Below are 24197 nucleotides of genomic sequence, written 5' to 3' on the forward strand. Positions count from 1 at the left end.
TGCTTTTCCCCGGGGTCTTTCATTGTAAATGAGCTGGATCCTTAGGGGGGAGAGGGGGAGCAGTTCACCTCTCCCTCCTCTCTGTCTCTCTGCTCCTCATCAGTATAAACAGTGAAGTCATACCTTCCAAGAGGCCTGTTATTGTGCGTTCTGCGGTGATGTCACCAGCAGCCAATCAACACAGTGCTGAGGTAATGTGTGTGTGTGGTGGTGGTGGGGGGGGGGCTTCACTCCTGGGAAAAGAACTCCTGCTCGGCCCCCGTTATTATCTGGTGCTGACAGCAAGCATGAGAGCACACACACGTATGTCACCAATCCACATGCCTTTTCTGGTATGACACCTCTTATGGATGTAAGAAGTGCATTTGCTCTGTATGGATGAATCCAAATACGTGTATGTAATATTGTGCTGTAAGAGTGCTGTACAAGATTACTGCAAGATGGCTAAAATGTAGGGCTGAACAATATTGGGGGGGGGGTGTTGTTATTTGTATGTTGCATGTACTGTACATAGTGCAGGATTTTACATATTGTCTTGGCTTACAGTATGCTGATCTGCATAGTATCTAATGTTCAGTACATCGATTTGGAAAGAATCAAGAACCTTTCACTCTAGCAATGATTAGAGCGTGAAAGGCAGTTGTTCAATTATCTCAACATAACACCTCTGGGAACGCAGAATGTGTGTGCAAGACCAATTTCCAAGATGTCATTAACCACTTAGTGTAGATAGACCTATGGTATATACTTCCTTGTATGATGAGTTGCGAAAATATAGCTGATCTACAGTCTCAAAACGCGTTGTGATGTGTTGTGAGCTTGTAGACCGGCTAAATATAATCTTCATTTTTGCCAATTTCTGATTTTTTTTGCCAAAAATAGGAAGACCAGGTTTAACCATCAGTTGTTAAATCATTGTTATGTTTGTGATGGACTATTCTGTTTTTCTTCCAGATTATATATGAAAAATGTGACTGATTGGATCAATTTACCTTTACCGATGCTGAAACGACACCATATTGTGTAGCCCTACTAAACTGATCCTGAGTCTGTTCTGCACCACTTAACAGTGTTAGAGATATACTCCGCTGCAAAGAAACATCCCTCGTATTTGTGGCTGTTTCGATTCAATGTCACATTGAAGATTACATCTTATTCTAATATAACCATAGTCTGTGTGGCTTTTTCATTATCAGCAACTGTAAAACCAAAATGACTGTTGAAGCTCGTCTCGGTCTCAATATACAATTGAAAGCTCATGCAAGTTGAATAATTTAGGTTTGTGTAACGCTTAGCAGCTGCTTTTGAATAGAAACATAATGACAATGTAATTTGTTATATTATAAGTTAGGCAGCTTGTAATTCTTTGCTAAGCTAAACATTTGGATTTTTATATGAGTCTGTTTTCCTATTCGCAGTACTACTGCTCGCAATTCTCTTTTGTGAAAGAAAAGGAATATAGCTCAATGAGCAATAAAAGAAAGCACTTTCTTTTTTGCAATAGTGAACATAATCATAGGCTACTAACATAGGCTACACTATGTTCATGATATTTACACTATTGTGCACATATAGCATTGATTCTTATTGCATACTGTATGCATTGAAATAATGAGCAAGCCTGCAGGATCCATACTTGGTACACTATAGGGGAAACAATGCATGGCTTCATTTCTTAAGAGCCAAAGAATGCCTTTCATCCTCCTGTTTTATCTCTCAGCTGACTCAAAGCCAAAAGTGGTGCAAATAATCTGCACATAGATCAGTTGAGCCCTTGGAATCAAAGTATGGTGTGGGCTAGGCCTAATTGGGAACTATTTGGCAGATCATAATGCTTTTTGGATAAAATGTGATCTCCAAACCAGGGATGACAGCGATGTACTGTATAGTGTTACCAGTTTTTGAAGTTAGGCATTGTGGGATTTTTACCCTGTCAAAGGCCGGATTCTCATTATGACGGTTCCATTCTGTATGCAACAGACACTAGATCACTGTCTGTCTGTCTGTCTGTCTGTCTGTCTGTCTGTCTGTCTGTCTGTCTGTCTGTCTGTCTGTCTGTCTGTCTGTCTGTCTGTCTGTCTGTCTGTCTGTCTGTCTGTCTGTCTGTCTGTTCTATTGGTATACCCGTGCATATTTATTGTGCACACTGCCAACAGGCCAAGGGCCTCAATTACCAAATATTCTTCAAGTCGATCAATGACAACTAAGTCACTTTTGTGAATGAATGATCACAGAGCAATCGTCCCTCCAGGCTGTGGACCAAAGCTAGCCAATCGGGCACCTGTCCATTTGGCTTATGGAATCTACACTGGGGTACTAGCCAATTACAGACATGCAATTCACCGGCACAATCCAAGGCTTGAGATTGTAGTCACCTTGTGAAATTTGAATTGTAGTTGATTATCTAGGTATGTAAAGACAAATATGTGAAGTACTATAGTTTTGTTCTTATTGGTGAAGATTATAAAGATTGCTATGCTATCTATCTATCTATCTATCTATCTATCTATCTATCTATCTATCTATCTATCTATCTATCTATCTATCTATCTATCTATCTATACATAAATGGAGATCCTGTTGTCCAGAGCTACAGTTAAACTAGTTTAAATCATAGATGGTTCCAGGACCCTTGGCAACTGGCTTTGCCCTGCCTACAGTGTCTGCTAAGAATTTCACTGACCAAAGAATGTTAAGCTGTTCTTTATAACCACCATTATATTGTTATATCAAATCAGTTGCATGTAGTAATTAATTTGTTTGGGTGCAGTGCTTTAAAAAGGGATTTTGGTGGGTCCCAAAGTGTGTCATCTGTTCTATACTCTACTCTAGGTTTCTGTGTCTATTTTTTTCCACTCTCAGACTTAAATTAAATTAAGACAGCAGATTTTACTGTGTAGACCAGGTCACACTGGGTCCTGCTCCACTTGACTTTGTACAATGTACCCCTGTTGCTTTTGTCTAATGAGAGGTGAGGCATGCAGTAGCCTCAGAAAAACCCAGTGAACCCCTAGTTCCCTACAGGCCACAGCGAGGTGAGCAGTGAATACATCTGATTAGCTGTATCGACTGGTAAAATGCTACCACACTGGTCTTCCGGACATAAAGGCAAGCTACACTGTAATTAGCCTGGGATCGATGTGTCATTCCAACAGCTACTGTATACCATTCGCACATTGCTTCACCATTAAACTAAGATAAGTAATTCATTTGGAAAAAAGGTTTCAAGTGTTTGTACACATACACACAGAGGTTTCATAAAACATTTATAAATCAGCTTCAGCTTTTGTCTAGCCATTCATTACATTGTCTCAGGTGAAGTGAGTCTAACGATGTATCATTGTTACTGTTACTGTTACTGTTCAAACACATTGGCTTTGTCTCCAGTGTGTGTTTGTGTTTGATAGACTTTTCTACCCTGTGAATGAAGATACAGTATTATGTACTTCATTCTATTATTGTTGTTTTAGGCTGAACCATGTTTTAAGTAAGTAGGCTACCGTATATGGTGGCATACACTTCAGGGAAACTGGTGCCGGCTTAAAGATGAGGGGAAAAAAGCTTTTAAAATGAACAATAACTGTTTGAATTGAGTTGCACAAGAGAAATGAGAAATGCTCCCTCTCTCTTCACAAATTAACTATCAACAAGGCTCTTAACCACATGAACCACAGCATCCACATTCTGGGGGGAACATTAGTCAATAAATAGCAGATATACAAGGTACTAATACATGTGTCGCAATGCGTTTCTCAATGGAAGAGTAAGGAGACCATCTCCAACCACTCACTGCAGATGTACTGGTTATATTGTATATACAGTAACATACTCTACCATACTGATTGGTCAAAATAATGTTTTATTCACTAATAAAGTTCTGGATTGCACGTTAATATTTACGAGTTACTGTATAATTGTGAGAGTAGATATCCATTTTCATCACATACCAGGCCTTTAATTGCCCTGGGTGAGGAAAGTGATAAAAGGATTGAGAGGGTGATAAGCCGAATCAGCCCTCGGGCTGATAACAATTATCAGCTGATACGGCAGCTGACCAATCTAGAGCCAAATCCCCCGTAAGAAATCCCAGTAAGACTACCATTTGTTCACCAGGGAAATTCCTCGATAGTTACTGTCAATGAGGAACTGCTCCGGGGTACGAAACAGTACTCCTACTGGGATTTCCTGAGAGTGTGGGCAGGGAGTTGGCTGAGAACAGGGTAAAGCAGGTGCTGCCAGCGAGCCTCACGTTGTTGGTAAGCAGCCCTTCTGTGAATTGTCGAAGGTTGCTGTTAATATTTGTAAAATTTAAATGTTGATCAAATGCAGTACATCTAGCAGCGGTGGAAAAAATACTCAAATGTTTTACTTAAGTAAAAGTATCAATACTGCAATGTAGAAGTACTCTGTTACAAGTAAAAGTCCAGAATAAAACATTTACTTGAGTAAAAGTACAAAATTATTGGTATCAAAATGTACTTAAAATACCAAAAGTAAAAGTACTTAAATGATTGAAAATAGTGCAGATCTACAAGCTCACAACGAGTTGCGATGCAACGCGTTGTGAGCTTGTAGATCGTCTATTTTCAAATAGCCCAGGCATAAAATAGGGCTAATGTGGTTAATGTATGTTTTATAATGTAATAATTTATATCTGCAAAGTAACTAGTGACTAAAGTTTTCAAATAATTGTAGTGAGGTAAAAGTACAATATTTTGAGATGTAGTGGAGTAGAAGTAAAAGTATAGTCAATTGGAAATACTCCAGTAAAGTAAAAGTACCTACAAAATTTACTTAGTAGTAAATGTACGTAGTTACTTTATACCACTGATCTATAGCCTGATTATCAGACTGAAGCTAAGCAGTCCTCTCATTGGAGTGGGCGGGGTCTATGGTCTGGACTGGAGCCAAGCTAGTGCATCAGCATCTACTGTATACTTCCTACTCTGAACTTACTTCCAAACCCTTACCATAGGTGCCCACGGAGTGCGAGAGGAGCCCCAGTTTGTGACGGCACGCGCTGGAGAAAACATCATCCTGGGATGCGACGTGTCCCACCCCCTGAATGGCCAGCCCTATGTGGTGGAGTGGTTCAAGTATGGAATGCCCATCCCCTTCTTCATCAACTTCCGCTTCTACCCTCCTCATGTGGACCCGGAATATGCCGGTAAGATGGAGGATGCTGCCTCCTTTTTAAATATGAGACCAATCACAATCACCATGAATAGCTCTCTACACATTAAGTCATTTCTGATATTAACAGAACTATGTACAATATGAGCCCATAGACGATCAATAAAAAACAACTGGACCACACAAATAACAGTATCACACAGTATTTGTTTTATTTAACTTTATGTAGACATCCTGGTAAATCTTACTTGAATTAACTTTTCTGTGAACCGTTTTTGTTATCCTGTAGTTCTAACTTTGCTTTGATATCATTTAGGCTAGTACTAGTAACCTATGATATCAAAGCACTGATGTTTTGATGCTTTGAGAAGTAATTGGAGACGAGACACAAATCCGAATGAAGTAGCAGTGTAAGATTGTGCCCTGTGAAAACGTAACGTTCTGTGCTTGCAAACACGTGTGTGTGTGTGTGTGTGTGTGTGTGTGTGTGTGTGTGTGTGTGTGTGTGTGTGTGTGTGTGTGTGTGTGTGTGTGTGTGTGTGTGTGTGTGTGTGTGTGTGTGTGTGTGTGTGTGTGTGTGTGTGTGTGTGTGTGTGTGTGTGTGTGTGAGAGAGAGAGAGAGAGAGAGAGGGAGACATGAAAAGAGGGAGAGATATAGAGGGAGCGCATGCATGCACAAGAGTTAGTTAGTTTTGGGTCTTTTAACCTCAGCCAAGTAATTTAATCATTTGCAATTTAATTGCTCAAAAACAACAATAATGGTAAACATTGTGTAGACTGTCTCAATGATATTTGCACCCTACACACACACGCACACACACACACACACACACACACACACACACACACACACACACACACACACACACACACACACACACACACACACACACACACACATATTCTGCCATATGTGCCATATTCGTGAGCTTATATCCTGTAATAATACATTTTTGCAATTACAATATATGTTAGTTATTTCAGCAGCTGTCTGCAACTGATTGATTGGACTACTATTAATCGATTTTGAAGCTTTTTGTTTTCACATCAGTTAATTGATTTTGAATTAATAAAGTAATGAGTTGTTGTACTGTACAATATTGCAGAACTAGGGAAAGAGGAGCAAAAGTCAGAAAAGCAGACATATTGTCTTTAGTGGCCATACATGTGCTTGAATGGATGTAAATGCTGCCAGGCACTTCAACCCACTTTAAATTACATGGCTGTAGTAATAGCCAGTTCAAAAAGCAATGCTTAGACAGTGGTTTGACTGGGACATCTGGGACGCTATTTTGGAGAAACTGGAGAACTGGCGTGGGGAGTGGCAATGGACTTTTGGTATTTTCCTAAACTAGAGAGGGGCAGAGTCCCTGCGGTGAGATGGGTTGGATTACACTGAATATACTGCAGGTGGATTCAGTCACAACCAATCAAATGATTTATTTTCATTACCTTTAAGAGCAATGTCCTGTGCCCAGCACAAGTGTGTACTAGTAATTGTCATTGTGTGATGGAAGAAAATTCATGTCGTTGTGTGAGAGGTTAAGAGTCATCAAACATAGGGGGCGGCCATAGCTGAGTGGTTAGTGAGCCCGCCTAGGGAACCAGAGGCCCTGGTTGCCCCAGGTTCGATTCCAGGCTATCCCAGCATATGTGCCGATGATATGAAATTTGTCCCTGAGCAAGACTCTTAACCCCAATTGCTCACAGGTTCTCATTGGAAACAAGACCGCAAGGACTTTCATGAACGACCTGTTAAAAAGGAATTAAACAACAAATCTACAGCAGTCTAGTATAGATGATGTAAAACTATCTTGGGAGGAAATGACAAACGCATTTAATACGTCTCTACACTGATCCTATGAGAAGCATTTCTCAATGTAAAGCCCAGTTCATATTCGTCAAAATAAACTACTGTATGTGGCTGGACAATAATGACGTGATAATGACGCATACCTCTAAAGTGGACCCTGAGCAGATGTCCGCTGGCTGATGTCTAGGAGGTCCACGGAAAGTCGTTATGTTGTGTCCCTTCGTACCTGTCTGTGTGACCTGTACATGATGAATTAAATGTGGCTGAGTACACTTTGAGTACACTTGACTATGAAAGGCAATAACTTGCAGACAATCTACTGGTCTCTCCGTCCATGTACTGTACATATCTATTCTCTGTTTCATTCAAACACTACTTAACTTAAGAAATAGTTCAATGATGTTCAGCGATGAGCCAAACAGAACCTAAAAGTATGTGTAATAATAATAATATATCTAGATCACCTATCAGTTTTCTTGTTATGAAGGACAGTATGGATATGCCTTCAATATTCTCTGTGTGTCATGGCACACAACAGTTTTTGTTGGACACAACCATTTAACCATTGTCACATGTGGGTTAGAATCCATACAAATTCAAACTAACTCAAATATTCTTCCCAGCTTGAGGGATTCATACCAAAGTAAAACAGACAAGCATAACATATACATTTATAAAGCAAGTTTGTGTGGTCTTGGAGACGTCTATCTGGTTGCATCTCTATCAACGAAAGTGTTCTGAAAATAGACCCGTGAAAATAGCGATCTCTATATGCTGGTAAACCTCGTCCAAGCAGGTGGGCAGTGGACGGCGGTAATCCTGGTCCTCTTTGACCCCACAATTGCAGTGCGCTGCTGATTTGCAAAAGACACCCACCCTATACTGCCCTGTCCTTCCCTGCCGACGAAGCAACAAAACGGCCAGGCGTGGCCAGCTACGACATACAACTGTATGGTAGGGGTATTGTGTAGAATATCCATCTACAAGCTAAAATGGTACCACCCATATTGAGAACACAAGAGAGCGATCTCATAGGACAGGGCCCACTGACTCTCCCACTTCAAACTCGGATTTTTTTTTTAATGTTAATCGCCCTGCATCCTCACATTGAAATGTGAAGATTTGGCTTCAGTACCATTCTGACAAGGTGACATAGTAGCAAGATGCATCTTAACGGTCGAAAAGGTTCAGTAGTAGTAAGTGAACTCCTAAGTGTTTTCCAAACATAATGGGTTGTGAGACTTGTGACCTATTTTTGGGTCACGGACCCATTTTTTTTCCTGTTTGCTTGTATGTTTGTTTGTTTGTTTGTTTTTAAATCCAACAATTAAAAAAAAAAAGATTTTCAGAAATAAAAAGACGACGTGTTGTTGTAGATTGGCTATTGTCACTGTTTTAGAAATAGGGCTTAAATGATTTATTCATAATGTATTTTTGTATGTTTGGGTCCCGTGGAGACACAATCTCGAGCTGAAAAGGTGTAGGAGCCCCTGCTCTATACTGGACCTTGAATCCCACACTGGCATCATGAATCTCCAGTTGGAATCTCAGTGATGGAGGTTTGAAATGGAATAATATCCGTAGCCTCACACATATCAAATTAACTCTATTTGAAAAAGTAAAGACCTCTGGAAGTGGATAGCGTTGATGACACAAGGAAGTAAAAGTCATTAATTTATTCCATTCAGGGGCCAAGCCATAAATCTGCAATTCTGCTGGGGGAAAGAAATCTTCCTAAAGGGAAGATTGCAGGAGTGCAATTATCTTTGGAAACCCTGCCTTGATGGACCGGAGAGAAACTGCTAGGATCATGGTTAGCCTTTCTTGATACACGCTCTGCAATGGCTCACTCAGTTCCACGCAACAAAATGGAAACGTGACCCCACATTCGCAGAGATTTCTTGTAGATGTTGTTCACTAATAGGGCTTAAGTGTTAAATATATTACATCACTGATTTGTATGTGGATTATAATGCAAACAAATGAAAACAAGCTAAAATATTTAAGCACTTTTACATGTCAGAGCAGAATAGATTTTAAAGAATGCGCTTTTTGTCATTCAGAACTGCCCTCCATGCACTTAGACCCTCATACAATTAACATTTTGACAGTTCTCTCTCTGTAATCATCAGCCATTTATTCCCTGCTGTACCACCCTAATCCTAGACAAGGCGCTTTGTTTCAGTCAGTATCACCAGAATTTATCAAGCTGTAGGCCTACATACAGCAGCAAATTGATACTGATAACAGCATCCTGGAATGAGTTATGGGGTCATGGTCAAAGCTGCCAGGGCAGTTTCTCATTCCATCTCCATAAAGGCTTACATTGTGTCCACTTTAGACTTGGTTGATGGGGCTTGATTTGTCAAGCCCTAACAGTAGAGTTACTCTTCCTTTGATACTTGCAGTGACAGTTGGAGGACATGAATGTTGTGGAATGTTTTTTATTTATTTATTTTTATTATTTTATATATTAAATTAAATTAAATTAGCAGATCTACAATCTCACTTTTTTTAAACAGGGCTCATGTGATTAATTCATAATATATTTCTGTAAGTTTGGGGTCCCGGGGAGATACCAAATTTTTGGGGTCTCAAGCTGAAAAAGTATGGGAACCCCTGCCATAAAGGCTTACATTGTGTACACTTTAGATTTGGTTGATGTCTGGGCTTGATTTGTCAAGCCCGAACAGTAGAGGTACTCTTTTGATACTTGACTGTAGTTGGACATGCCAGGCACACTTAACTGTATAGGGAGGAAGAGAGTAGCATGTGAATGTGAATAAGAAGCGAGTAAATAAGAAAAACAAAAAGTGGCTGAGTAGGACCATGGTTGTCAGAGCGATTGAAGATGAATGTCTGGAAACCGAGGGAGACAGAATAAAGAAACATACTGTCAAGAGCAGGCACAGCATCCACTGTCAAGCTTCTCCTGTCTTCATTTGCTGCTCCAAAAGAAGGGTGACATTTTAAAATCACTTGCAGACATTCCCGTAAGCTAATAAATCTGCTTTGCCCTTCTTCTGTCAAAGTTTCGAGGAACTGTAGAACATTTTGTTTTCTGATCTATATCTAGCTTTTTCTAGTCAAAGTTGAAAAATGGTATAGACACAAAGATAAATAAATACATTTCCACTATAGGTCACACTCATAATGCAAAATGACCCTGAAAGATTATATCTATACTGCTTCTTTTGATAATTCTTGAGTATATTAACCAATTAATGCTGGAAAGCATCTGTGTCATTTTTGGTTTTAGCTATATAGCAACATATTTTTTTCAGAAGACTCTTGATTTAGAACAGTGGTTTAAAACAGTGGTTCTCAAAAATAGAAGATATACTGTACAAGCTCACAGTGTGTCACTTCATGGCTCGCTGCTATTTTTAATGCGCTGCTAAATCTTGAAAGTGTTTGAAAACTTTTGAATAATTTAATAAATTCTTTAACACAAAACTTCTCTTCTGGGGGTCCCTGGCACAAAACATTTTCAGATGGGGGTTCATGCGGCCAAATACATATAATTTTGGAGGTCCTTGGCATGAAGAAGTTTGAGAACTATACATTTAGAAGGCCTTTGTAGAATTGGTCTCAGGTCTTAAACACATCTATAGCTGTGCAGTATGTAATTTACACACACACACACCTTGTTTGACCCCAGGAAGAATAGTCACTGCTGAGGCAGTGACTAATGGGGGGATCTGAAATAAACAATAAACCTCTTGCCACCAAAAAACACTGTTATCTCCATACCTTCTACTTCATTGAGTTGTAACTTGCTCTGAGGCAGATACGACTGCAATTCCATTAACCCCGTTCCTGGGTAGCTCAGCAATGATTGGTCAACCCCTATCAACGTTAAAAGGGGATGAAATTCTGAATAGCTTATACAACTATTACACTTTTTGTGTAGCTGAATGTAGCTGAAAGTGAGATATTTCCCAGTTTGAGCATTATGAACCTTTAACCACAACACCGTGCAAATTTGCATTGGAAGTCACCGTTGAAACATTAGGTTGTTTGTTACATTTACAGTCAGGTCACCGATATTTTAGCATACTAGACACAATCGACTGATCAACAGAGAGGTCGTGTGAATGCTAGGTCACCAGTTTTGATGAGACACAGCTCTAGGTTTCATGGCTATATTTAAGCCAATAGTTATACTCTGGGCTGTACTGGTGCAACCGAAGACACAGCAACACATGTGCATCTTCAATTTTAACACAAACATTTGCACAAACTGTGGTGAAGTGTAGGTTGATATAAAACCAGTCTATGAGCACAAGTCACTCTTTTCCCCCAAAGGGGGAAATCATCATTATGTAAAAAAAAGAAGAAGTAAATAATAGAGACATCTGCACTTAATCATAAGCTTGATTTACTTATTTCATTGCGCACCAGTGTCACACACCAAAATAGCTGATCTACAAGCTCTGCGACACTTTGTGAACTTGTCATCTGCTGTTTTTGTTGTGTGAACACTGGAATCTGAGCTCTCTATTATGGGAACCAATGTCACTAGCAACATCTTTTTTGATAATATAAAAATATCAACTTTCAATAGCAAAAGCAACTTGACAGGGAGTCCAATATGTTGGACCTGAGGGGTTGACACTTGACAGTTAAGGTCAAGCTGGACAAGTCAAGCACTATAGGCAGTTGGATGTTGAAGAGAAGAGAACAGGGGAAAATTAATTGTCTCAATAGAACTAGATGGGAGCTGTCATAATCCTGTTAACTGCTCTATTATGGCCTTACGCTTTGAACCCACAAAAAAAGTGTTCGCACGCACGCTTTATTGTGCGCGCAGGTTTGTGCACGACTGTTCTGGCCACAGCAGGACGTCTGGTCTTTTCAATGAGAATGTGCGTGGATTGGACACACTTTATTTCCTCCCAGGGCGGAAATAAATTCTTCACGTGTGCGAGTGGAGCGTCCGTGCGCGGCCAGTGAGAATGCATTCATTAACATGGAGCGGATGAAAATCAGCATCCGTGCGCTTATGCTTGCATGCACGCCTGGTGGGTTTCAAGCGTTTGTACAAATGTGCATGTGACACTGTCAATTAAGCGATGTCCAATCTTGTAAAAGTGGACTTGTTTTTTTGTGGGATTTTAACCACTTAAACCCTGTATACATCCTTGACCGGAGTCCCCTAGGGGTCATAATTGTGTAGAGAGAACGTTCGCCCCAGAATAGGGACCTTAGGGTTCAAGAGGTTAAGTAAATGGATATTAATAATGATATTTGTGTTGCTATTGTTCCAACCACACCATTATCATTCTATTACAGTGACCTGATTCTTCTAATTGGCCATGATCTGTAATGCATCAAGTCACTCTGAAAATTGACACGGTAACACTTTACTGTATATTAATTCTCTGATGTCTGTCATTTTGTTTTATAATGCAATTTTGGTTCATGGGTGCCTGGGTGGGATGGTCGACTTGGAGAAGGTAGAGGGGGAGAACATTTGCTAAAAATAGCAGATCTACAAACTCACAACTTCTTGCAATGTGTGCTTGTAGATTGCCTATTTTCAGCAAAGAGATTTGGAGTAGAGGGGAAGTCCAGAGCCAACCCCTGTCAACTAAGTGTTGAAGTATAGAGGATTTAAGTGGTTAATAACACGTAGTAAAAAAAACAAATTGTTGTTTCATGGTTAAAAAAATATTTGTAGACATTGGTTTACAATTAGAAAAAAGATTCATCTTGGGTTTAGTGTTAGGATTGGGCATTTAGAAATTAGGTTTAGGGAAGTCATGCACGATTTATACTTAGTTGCACGCTTCTGTCGCGCACCGAAAATTACCGATCTACAAGCTGGTATATTCACATGTAACAAAACACAAAACTGCTATAACCCCCTAAATTAAGTCTTTCTAACTCAAGCATGTGTTCCAATGCTGAAGTGCGGTCTTGCCCATAACTAATTCAAAAGTATTTTGACAATCCATCACCCATGATAGCACACAAAAAGGCAAATGTAAAAATATTCTGTTTATTTTTTACTTGTAGTAATTCTATGCAACATGTTTGTATTTCTAGAAAGGCTTGTGAGTACTTTATTGTGAAGGCGTGTAACAGTGCATTTTATTTTGAAAACACTTTGTATTTACTGAGAGTAACTTCCTCCATCTGATGCAGTGTACAAAAAGCTGTGAGCCTTTAAGATCCATCACTATCACACCCACTTGGAAGCATTTTAGGCAATGTCGTAAGTTGTGTTGCTGATTTTCAGTTATGTTAACTTACTGTGACCACTTTGTGATGTTTTTGTACATTTTTATTTAGAATTTGGGAAAGTAAATTATTTAACGTGTCTGCTGCTGTCTGCAGTGTGTAGCGCACAGGTGTACAGTATGTCATTTCGCTGATTGCTCTGAAGTGCGTCTGTGTGATTTGCTACTCACTACCAATTGTAGTTTGCAATGCTGTCAATTTAGAACTCAGACACTGAACGTTTGTATTGTTTATTATTTTACAGTTTTCACCATCATGTCATTGAAGAAGTGCAACAGTAAATGGTCAAAACTTCGACTCTGTCTTCATTGGCTGCGGTTTAACTTGGTGTTATGTGACAGGTGGAACTTGGTGTTATTATTAAGTGATGTACTAGACCTTGAAGATAATGGAGGTTTATTGAGATGCACAGGTTAATTCCCAATCAGTGGTAGAAGAACAAAGTCAGCACAAGTAGAAATATCTCCTTGATTAAAAGACCACTTAAGAGATTGTCAAATATATCTACTGTATTAAAATATGTGTTCAAGTTTCCTCAAGGCTAAAAACAAATGTATTATCTATACCTGCAGTAGCCCTTTGGTTTGTAAGGGATTGTAAAGGATGGTTTGGATTATAGCCTGTAGATCAGCCATTTTTGGCTAATGTTCCCCCCAGATTATGGATCCTGGGTTCAAGTGGTTGAGTTGCCAGTCAGATGCTGCTTTGGGGTAGCCCTGGTTCAGAGCGTTAGTGAGTTCCCTCTAACGCCCTGGAAGACCCCTCGCTCTGCGCATGTACAAGGAATTCCACTGCCCTGCCAGCGCTCAAGAGTAGTGAAAATAAACTAAACCATTTCGCTACTCACCGAAGCAAAGGCTGTTTTGTGTTGTTGAAAGTCTATTCTCTGAATGCGCGGGCCTCTCAGCACCCCACCTACTCTGTAAAATACACTTTTTGGGCAGAAAATAAAATATGTCAGCGAGACGGAAATTATTTTTATTACCACAGTGCCCTCTACAGATTTTGGTTGATGGTAAGCAAATCCTCCAGATCTGTAGAGGGCACTGTGGAGTAATAAAAATAATTTCCGTCTCGCTGACATATTTTATTTTCTGCCCAAAAAGGCCCATGGCAGGGCAGTGGAATTCCTTGTACATGCGCAGAGCGAGGGGTCTTCCAGGGCGTTAGAGGGAACTCACTAACGCTCTGAACCAGGGCTAGCTTTGGGGCAGCCATAGCTGAGCGGGTAGACAGGCCGTCTGGGAATCAGAAAGTCGCTGGTTCGACCCTCAGCTCTACCAGTGTCGAAGTGTCCCTGAGCAAGACTTAACTTAACCCCTAACTAACAGATCTTCCTATGCACTCTTCAGAGCCATCTGCTGGGTGAATGCAGAAAAGTAATTTCCTCTCCCCCTGGGGACCAATAAATATTCCCTTTGCTTTCAGTGTGCCAACATAACATTCACAACAGAGCAACTCGGTTGTCTATATTTAAATACAAGCCATATTGCCAGTCAGATCACAATAAGAGACAATTTTTTCCATGCTTACGCTGAAAGCATAATAAGAACCTTCACTGTTGTGAAATTCAATAAGCCATCTGCCTACACATCCCTATCAATAAGGAAAAGGAAAGGAGACTTTTGAAATGACATTATCAACCATAAATGATGAATGGAGAACCTTAAGGACTAACGGCTCCATCTCCCCCCCAAAAAAGCCGAAAACTCGATACTGAGATTGAGAGCATGTGGGTCATTCAAGGAGAAAAACAAAGTTTTATTCATCAGTGGAGGAAAGAAATGACTCAAGCCACATGTACACATCCTGCACAGTAATTTATCCATTTGTAACTCACAGAGTGTACAAATGTCACCAGGTTACATTTGTAAACACTCAAGAGCTATAAATGAATATAAGGATTTTAAATATTATCTGCTATATATATTATAAATAGCCAGACCAGCACGCGCGCACACACACACACACACACACACAGGCCGTCTTTACGCCCTGAGACAGCCACACTAATGCTGCTGATAATATTTAACCGCTTAAACCCTATATATTTTGTTGACTGGATTCCCAAGGGCTCTATACTACTAGGCCCCCTCCTATTTTTGCTCTACACAAATACCTTTGGGGATGTTCCCGGCAGAATGAATGCTAGGGTTCATGAGGTTAACTGATGTGTTTGTGATGCACTATGACTTAACAAAGCAGGAATTAGGCAGGAATATATAATTTGTTGTGGAAAGGATGGGGGAAAGGATAGGGTTAGGATTACCAGGGGATTGTCAGGCTTTGATAATGTTGACGTTTTGAGCCGGTGTTCACCTCCCAAAGCCCTTTGTTTAGCCTATAGTCCATATTGCTAGACACCATCTGTTATGATGCGGTTGGCAGATTGCCTGAAGCATGGCATCATCAATACTGCTCGGTTGGGCGTTTGATCTTTACTTTGAATCACCAAGTCAAAGTCATGTCTGCTTTGATGGGTTGACAGATTTTACAGACACTGTGTGCAACCCTAGTTGGGACATTGTTTATCACAGTGGTAGAATAGTACACAGCATGCTACAGTATACAATGCATATATTGTAACTGCTTTACCTAAACTAAATGGTTCTGTTCTGTGATATGGGATAAAACCAGCAATCTCAATCCCCACCAATGATGTCATCGGTAGGCAAGTTTCGGAACTGTCCACAGCCCACTTCTGAGACAATAAATGGTACCATACCATCTTACAAGGAGCATTAGTGAGAACCAGTTTTACAAAGAAACCGTTCGAAATATGTGAATTTTCTTTTTTTTAAGACATCTTGGAACGTATGAGCTTAATATAACTTCATCATTGTCGACAATAGACATTTGTGTCCGGGTAGCTCAGTCGCCCCTTGACCACAAGGTCATGGGTTTGAACCCGGGCATCGCCGCCTCAGCGTATGAGTAGCACGGCTTGGGTGTGGCAAGTCGTGCGGTAACTACTGGGAGCTGATGGTAGGTGTTGCGCTCCACCACAGCAATCCATCTCCCAGAGGTCTAGACTAGCGCGTTGGGAAACGGGGATAGACTCCCGCGCACTGGCTGGTACAGACAATAAGCCTCTCCAACCTACTTACTTACTTAGACATGAAGTTATTTTGGGGGGCTTTTCTCAGCCTTTATTTGACAGGTACAGTGGAAAGAGACAGGAAATACAGAGAGAGAGAGAGAGAGAGAGAGAGAGTAAGGGAGTGCTGGGAATCGAACTGTCAGGCATTAGAGCCCATGTGGTATGGGCCCTAATCACTCGGCTATTTGTCCGCCCCTCGAGAATTTACAAATGTAACCTAATGGACTCACATTTGCACTTCCATTTGCACACTCTCAGAGTTAAAATAGCACTGTGTTACTGTGTACCGTGTGGCCTGGCTTGAACCACAAACCAATTACTCATAAGCACTGTGTGACATTTAAAGTTGTGTAACCATTGACCAATTCAGTGTTTAAACTTAGAAGGTCTATCAGTAATATCACTCTAAACACACTCTGGAGCTGGCTGAATCCTGAATTAATAATGTACTCTCTTTTTTCACTCTACACCAAATCTCTTTGCGGATAATAGCCAATCTACAAGGTTGTAGATTGGCTATTTTTTGCTAAATGTTCCCCCCAGAACATGGATGCTGGGGTTCAAGTGGAAAAAGAGTACCAGTACAGTTGCAACTCAGGTCCATTTGACTAGCGGGTTTAAATGGTTAATATTACTTTCTCTTTTGTCCTCTCTCCTATGTCTTCTTCATTCCCACCCTCCCTCTTTCCTTCCCATGTCCCTTGCACTCGTCTTATGGATTCAATCCACCCGTCCGTCTTGCCTCCCTCCCTTCCTTCTTCTTTCTTTCTTCCCCCCATCTTTTCATCCATGCCTCCCTGGGCCAGGTCGGGCCAGTCTGCACGGCAAGTCGTCCCTGCGGATAGAGAAGGTGCGTGCAGACGACCAGGGCTGGTACGAGTGCAAGGTGCTCATGTTGGAACAGCAGTTCAACACCTTCTTCAATGGCAGCTGGGTGCACCTCACCGTCAATGGTAAGTCCATGTATAGGCCCTACTGCACAGTGGTGGAAAAAGTACTCAACTTTTTTGCTTAGTAAAAGTATCAATACTGCAATGAAGAAATACTTTGTTACAAGTAAAAGTATGGTAATAAAAAATGACTTGAGTAAAAGTACAAAAGTATTGGCATCAAAATATACTTAAAGTACCAAAAGCAAAAGTACTCATCATGCAGAATGTCCCATTTCACAACTTATCATAATTATTTGTAAAATGTATTAAAAAAACTTTTGAAAATAGCAGATCTACAAGCACACATCGCGACGTGTTGTGAGCTTGTGGATCAGCTATTTTCAAATAGCCAAAGTTTACATAGGGCTGAAGTGGTTAATGCATGTTTTGTAACAATAATCAAAATCTACAAAGTAACTAGTAACTAAACTTTTCAAATAATTGTAGCCTCTGAGATGTAGTGGAGTAGAAGTAAAAGTATTGAAAATGAAAGTAAAAATACATCAAAATGGTACTAAAGTACAGTACTTAAGTAAATGTACTTTGTTACTTTCCACCACTGCTACTTTATGTACAGGTACTGTATATGTACACTTGTACAGTACTGTATGTACATGCACAATTACACATGCATGTCGGTTGCTGTCGTACTGGACAAACTGTTCTGGGGTTTGTTGAATTGTCCTGCCGTTTTGTAGTGCTAATTTAACTCTGAGAGTGTACAAATCAGAATCAGAACTTTATTGTCACATCACAGATTTACAGGTGTAAAGAAGTGGGTGAGATTCGTCTTTGTGCAAGCTCCATCGTTCTTGTTATTTTCAGAAAGAGAAAAGAAAAGAACAGGGGGGGGGGACAGGGAGAGCAAGGAGAAAAATAAAAGTCAAACACAATATATCTAGTATCTACATACAGTAGCATATCGTCTCCATCGGGTGGAAACCTCAGATGTCCAAAACTGTACTTATCAGGATTAAAAAATAAATAAATTACAAGCTCAAAATCTACAAGCTCAAAACGTGTCGCTTCGTGCCACGTTTCGAGCTTGCGGATCTGCTTGATACTTTTGTGTGACGCTGTAGTACTGTATGATCAAGTAGGGCACCAATTTGCTAAAAAATACGGACTTAAGAGGTTTCTGCCCGACAGCAACGATATACAGCTGGTACGGTATGCACATGAGGTTAGACATAAGGTGCATGAACATAGCAGCAGGTACAGTATGTACAGTACATGATATTAGACACTAATGTACAAAAATAGTGCAAAAAGAGTACGATGCAAAAAGTGTACAAATGTACCCGTAGGGAGGATTTTAGTGTTTGCTGAGTAATGGTGATGTATCCTAAAAAGAAAACAGTATATTGCAAAAGCAGTGCACGCTCACACACACGCAAGCACGCACGTACGCAAATTACCACTGGCTTACTTTCACACAGGCACAAACAATGACAGGACCTGTAACTCTCCCAGAAGCAAGATATATGCACTGAGCCCAGTGCATTATACTCTCACTCACTCAGGACTAGCTCGAGCATTCACCCAGTCAGTTAATCAGACAAACACACACATACACACACACACAAACATGCATACATTGACACACACAAACATGCATACATTGACACTGGTTGCCATGGTAACAGACACACCAGACAGTGTCACACGCCCCTGTGGTCACAGCACATTAGCTCAGTTTCATCTGTGCCGTTTGACTTCCTCTCTCGTCCCCCCCCCCCCTCTCTCTCTCTCTCTCTCTCTCTCTGTCTGTCTGTCTGTCTGTCTGTGTCTCTCTCTCTCTCTCTCTCTCTCTCTCTCTCTCTGTCTCTCTCTCTCTCCCCCTCTCTTCTGTCTGGAGACACGCCAAGTGTTTAGAGCCCCAGGCCCCGTCCTTTTCTCAGTCTCCACTTCTCCCTCACTCAGTCACTCACTCTTGCTGTTCACAATCTGTTTCTGTCTGTCAACACACACACACACACACACACACTCTCTCTCTCTCTCTCTCTCTCTCTCTCTCTCTCTCTCTCTCTCTCTCTCTCTCTCTCTCTCTCTCTCTCTCTCTCTCTCTCTCTCTCTCTCTCTCTCTCTCTCTCTCTCTCTCTCTCTCTCTCTCTCTCTCTGCTGTCCCACAGCTGTCTGGTTAACACCTCTCACCTCTTTATCAGGATTAAAACACTGATAACACAAGCTGGTATAGCACAGGAATACCAAGTTAATTCTCCCTGCCCGTCAGGTGCTGCTGTCCAGGACACAGTAGTTGAGGACACCAAATAATACCTAAATGTTTTGTTTAATTTAAACAAAGAAGTGATTAAACAAGAGAAGATGCTATTTGTTATCCACTGTGCTGTATATTTGTATATAGACACTTCAGTCATGAATAAAAGAATATGTCATGCAGTCAAAAATGGAGGTCAGTCACAAACAGGTTTAAAAGCAGTAAAGCAGGGAAATGGCTGACAAAAGATGCTAAATGAAACTGATGATTCTGTGGCAGCGGCCAAAGTAACCTTCATTCAAACCTGGCATTTATTCTACAGAAAGCGCTGATTCACATTGCAGAATGCAGTGCTGGAAGGCTGTAGATAACATGCACACTGCCATAAATTAACGGATACTGATTTGTTCTGATGGTCATTTGTCAACCTAAGATATCCTCAGACGTGTAGCTGTGCCAGCTGGACACACCAGACATTAGCGTAAATACAAACTACAGTATATGCTAGCTTTTTAGCCTACCAGACAAACACCTGCAGCTGGTTGTCATTGCTATTGTATGGATGTGCTGTGGTGTGTGCCCATATAACATTATAGCATAGCAACTTTTTTTTGATGAAATCATGCAGGGTTTTGAAAAGTAGTGATGTGACGACGACATCAGTGCCTTTTGGAAAGGTTAAGAGATTTTCAACTAGAAGCGATTGGAGCGGCCGCATAGAAATGATGGCGCACTCTAATAAAAGACACTGGCTGCAACAACGTTTTTCTATACGGTAACTGTACATGCAGCTGCATATGCTCTCTCCATATTGGGAATAATGACAGGCCCAAAAACTTAAAACTAAAAAAAACTAAAAAAACACTACAGTATATGGACACTCCATTGTTTCCAACACCATTGGCATTACTTCGAGGAGATCTCATGCCTGACAGCAGGAGCTCTCCAGGTCCGGGGCCTTGGCACGTACTGAGGTCAACTCAGTATATACAACTCAAATATAGCTTGACCAGCACTTATTTATACGGCTCCATTTGCAGTCCATCTCTCCTTATCATGTTCATACGTTGGCAGTTATCAGCGATTAGTCGTAGTACTTAGCCATTAGCGTCGTTGGCACTGAGCGAGCAAGTGATGCATAGATGGTGGGTGAGTGCCTTGCCACACTGATGATACTTCTAATCCAACAACTGGCACTCCTGCTTCGTTCCTGTGAACTTTTGTCGCCCTCTGTCCTCTTCCCAATGAAGTGTGAGTGTGTTAGAAGGAGGGACAGGAGGTTAGGGTGGTGAGAATGATGTCATAACGTATCACCCTACTCCCCCACTTCACCTTTCCATGAAGGGATTATTGATTATATAATGATGGTTCAACACAAACTAGAAAAATGTGCTCCCCTGAGAAGTACTCCGCCAGGCCAGGTAGTAGAAGTCAATTTTAGCCAATCAGGATGAAATAGGAAAATAATGTGTACCGATTTGCGTGATGTTTGGACCAAATCTGTAGGAGTAATTAATATCTTCTTTAACTTCTGCAAAAATCGTCTTCCTGGTGTCGCTAAAAAAGGCTGATGTGAAAAATGCAGGGCAGATGTTTTCCTTGGCCTCTAGGGAGTGTGCGTGCAAAGTTTCACGTCATAGTACCGCCGATCCAACCAATATGTCTGAGTCCTAGGGGCTTTGTCAGAGTACCCGTTGTACCCGTCTTTCTGTGTCCCTTTTGTGCCCATAATAGTATACTATTTTAGTTGTTATTGGAAAACATTATAATAGTCGCTGTCTGTCTTCAACACAGCGCCTAGACAGACGCATAGAGAGAAGAGAGAGGCAGAGAGGATCGAGGGTAAAGATAGAGAGAGGGAGAAACACAAGCCTGCATCTGATTAGCACCAGCATGCATTTACAAAAGTGACAACATACCCTGTGAATGAATAGTTTGCAATTAATGTTGCATCCAGTTTTCCTTCTTGATCATCTGACAATGTATTCAAGTGTCACCTTTCTAGTGGGCAACTCGTATAGACCGTATATATCCAACTGACGCTACATCATAGCATTATGTTTGGCTATTTACAGTTTGCCCAACAGACAGAGAGAGAGAGAGAGAGGGGCGTAGTTTGACGTTACTGTGTCAGACAGTGTAAGTTATTATTGGGGCATGCCTCCTGCCGGAGATTTGAGCTCCACTGGAGCACCTTTCTTGTTGAGGAAAGTAAAGTAAGGATGGAGTGCTTTTAGCAATACACAGAATAACAATAAACAATAAACAGAATCTTCCAGCATATTATAGCACCAAGTCCTGGTACTTATTTTTGAAAAAGTGAAATAGCTGTATTCCTGTTACCCTTTGAATTTGAAAGAAGATCTCTAGCGCCACGGAAATCGATTCGTCACCCATGTCGGTGTAACATGGGGGATGATGAGATGTACGTTTCGCAGTAAGTAATACTGTAGGCAGACAAAAAAAGAAAAAGTAACTGGACTAGTTTTTCTTATTTTAGCAGAAACCACTTTGTTTGCATATTATTGCCAGGTACTGAACCTATACTGTACAGTATTCAACCGAAGGGTCTAGCATAGTTCAACATCACTTTAACCGTCAAGAATAAAAGAAAGATTTGACAAGTTAGTTGAGAATGTTCAACTGTAAGCTACTATACTCGATGTGTGGTACAGTTGGCTGGCTTCCTGGGACAATACTACCCAATTTTATTCTTTCCTCCCAGCTAAGGTGATTTAGAGTTCCACTGCAGCTTTCCTCTCTCTCGCGCGGTGCAGACCCTTTACCGATGTGAGGTGAGGTGAACAAACTGAGCAAGGTTCAGATCTTGCAGGGTTAGTGTTCCCTGCTCCCCTTAAAATAGCTTATAGCTTCAAACCCAACACCCCAACCCCCACCCCACCCCTTCGCCCCCGCCTCCTGCTTGTCATGCTTTCTGCAGCACTGCTCCGCAGTGCTCGACGGTGTGAGCTGCACAACACTTTTCACACCCCCTGTACGTCTACAGTACTGTACCTCGTTCTGTCAGTGATCTTTAATATCTCCTTGAAAGGTGTTTCCCTTCTACTCTACCCATCGCACTCCTTCTTTACTTCTCCACCCCCTGTCATTCCTCTTATCTCTCTCTTTCTCTCTCTCTCTCTCTCTCTCTCTCTCTCTCTCTCTCTCTCTCTCTCACACTCTCACTCTCACTCTCACTCTCTCTCTCTCTCTCTCTCTCTCTCTCTCTCTCTCTCTCTCTCTCTTAGCACAGATTGGGCGAGAGGGGACAGGTATGTCACTGTGCCCCACGCTCCACGCCACGGTCTGAGACCAGATTTACACATGGCCACTGGCCATACTTATGCCCGATGGGATTAAAGAGCAGAGCCCAGACTGGGCTGGGCCAAAACATCCACTCCAAAATACTGCATTATGCTATGAGGAACATTGTAATCATCCTGAAATCTTATAAGCAGAATTGTATACTATAAACGTTAGTATACTGTGTGTGTGTGTGTGTGTGTGTGTGTGTGTGTGTGTGTGTGTGAGTGTGAGTGTGAGTGTGCGTGCGGGGTGCTGGAACTAAAGAATTCTAGTAAACCGAGGAAAACCCTTCCACACACTCAGATCTGTGCAAAAGTCAATATTTGACTTTGCAAACACCACGGACAGACAGACGCATAATATCATAACTTGAAATGTGAAGGTGCATAAGCAGATTGCTGAGTATATAGAATACAGTAGAGCTTGGAAGATTTTACAGTCATGGACAGTAGAAAGGGTTAAGTCTTTTAAGGAATTCTGCCAATTCTTACAGTAGTGTTTCCCAAATTGTGTGCCGAGTCACACTGGTGTGCCCTGGGACACATTATTATTGCAATATTATACTGTATACAACTATACCACTACAGTGGGAAATTATATACAGTACACTAAAAATATACTTTAACCACTTTCAACTTGGCGTCCCTATTTTGGGGCTGTAGGTGAAAATGTTAATTGATGTTATTATTATTATTGACAATGAATACAGGTGTCGCTTGAGATATGTACTTGTCCATTGGTGAAAACTTTGAAAACCACTGTCTTACAGTATACCAGCTATAATTGATGCTATGTAAGGGTCTCTCAATATAAAATCCATGTGTCACATAGTCGCTAACCCCCCCCACCCTTTAAAAAAAATCCTGCAATAAATAAAATATAATAAGAAATGCAACAAAACAAGCAAATGTATCTACTGCACTCTTCATGTGCAAATATTATAAATACACAGGGGATTACAAACCCAACGCCTACTCTACATTCAAACATCATTCTGTGAAACCTTAAATGGTCAGTGAAAAAAAAAAAATCAGATTTATTTCTTTGAATTATTAGATTTGATCTCTGTGTTATAATGGGTCTGGTCGAATCAAATCATTTTCTGTTATAGGGGCAATTAGAATGCTTAGTATGCATGAGGCTAGAAGTGAATGCAGCCACGCAGATGCTGTGAGATAGTGAAATATTTTCCCCATGAACAGCTCGCTTTTATCCTCAATCGCGTTTGATCCTCGGCATCTCAGAAGCTTCCTTGTCTTCAGCGGTACTTGTACGCCATGCAAGAAATAACGATCCATTTCAGTTCTACTGAGGGGCTCCGCTATAGCAGTTTGCAGTGTATGCTCAACAAAGGTGGACTTTATGCAAGCAACATACTCCGATCTAAAAAGAATGTAGTCACACAATTTATCAAATGAAATAAAAAGTTTAAAAGGGTATTATTCCATC

General features: G+C 40.9%; 1 protein-coding gene across 1 annotated transcript in view; it reads left to right on the plus strand.

Moving 5' to 3' along the window:
• igsf9bb (immunoglobulin superfamily, member 9Bb) overlaps nt 1-24197 on the plus strand; it is a gene marked incomplete at both ends in the record, with an annotated part of 136344 nt that overhangs the window by 26724 nt on the left and 85423 nt on the right. The window contains 2 exons of the mRNA XM_080434541.1: nt 4976-5167; nt 17099-17245. Coding sequence (XP_080290667.1) covers nt 4976-5167; nt 17099-17245 — 339 coding nt within the window. The remainder of the gene's footprint in view (nt 1-4975; nt 5168-17098; nt 17246-24197) is intronic.

This window comes from Gymnoscopelus braueri (genome assembly GCF_963280865.1).
Source record: "Gymnoscopelus braueri genome assembly, chromosome: 8".
NCBI lineage: Eukaryota > Metazoa > Chordata > Actinopteri > Myctophiformes > Myctophidae > Gymnoscopelus > Gymnoscopelus braueri.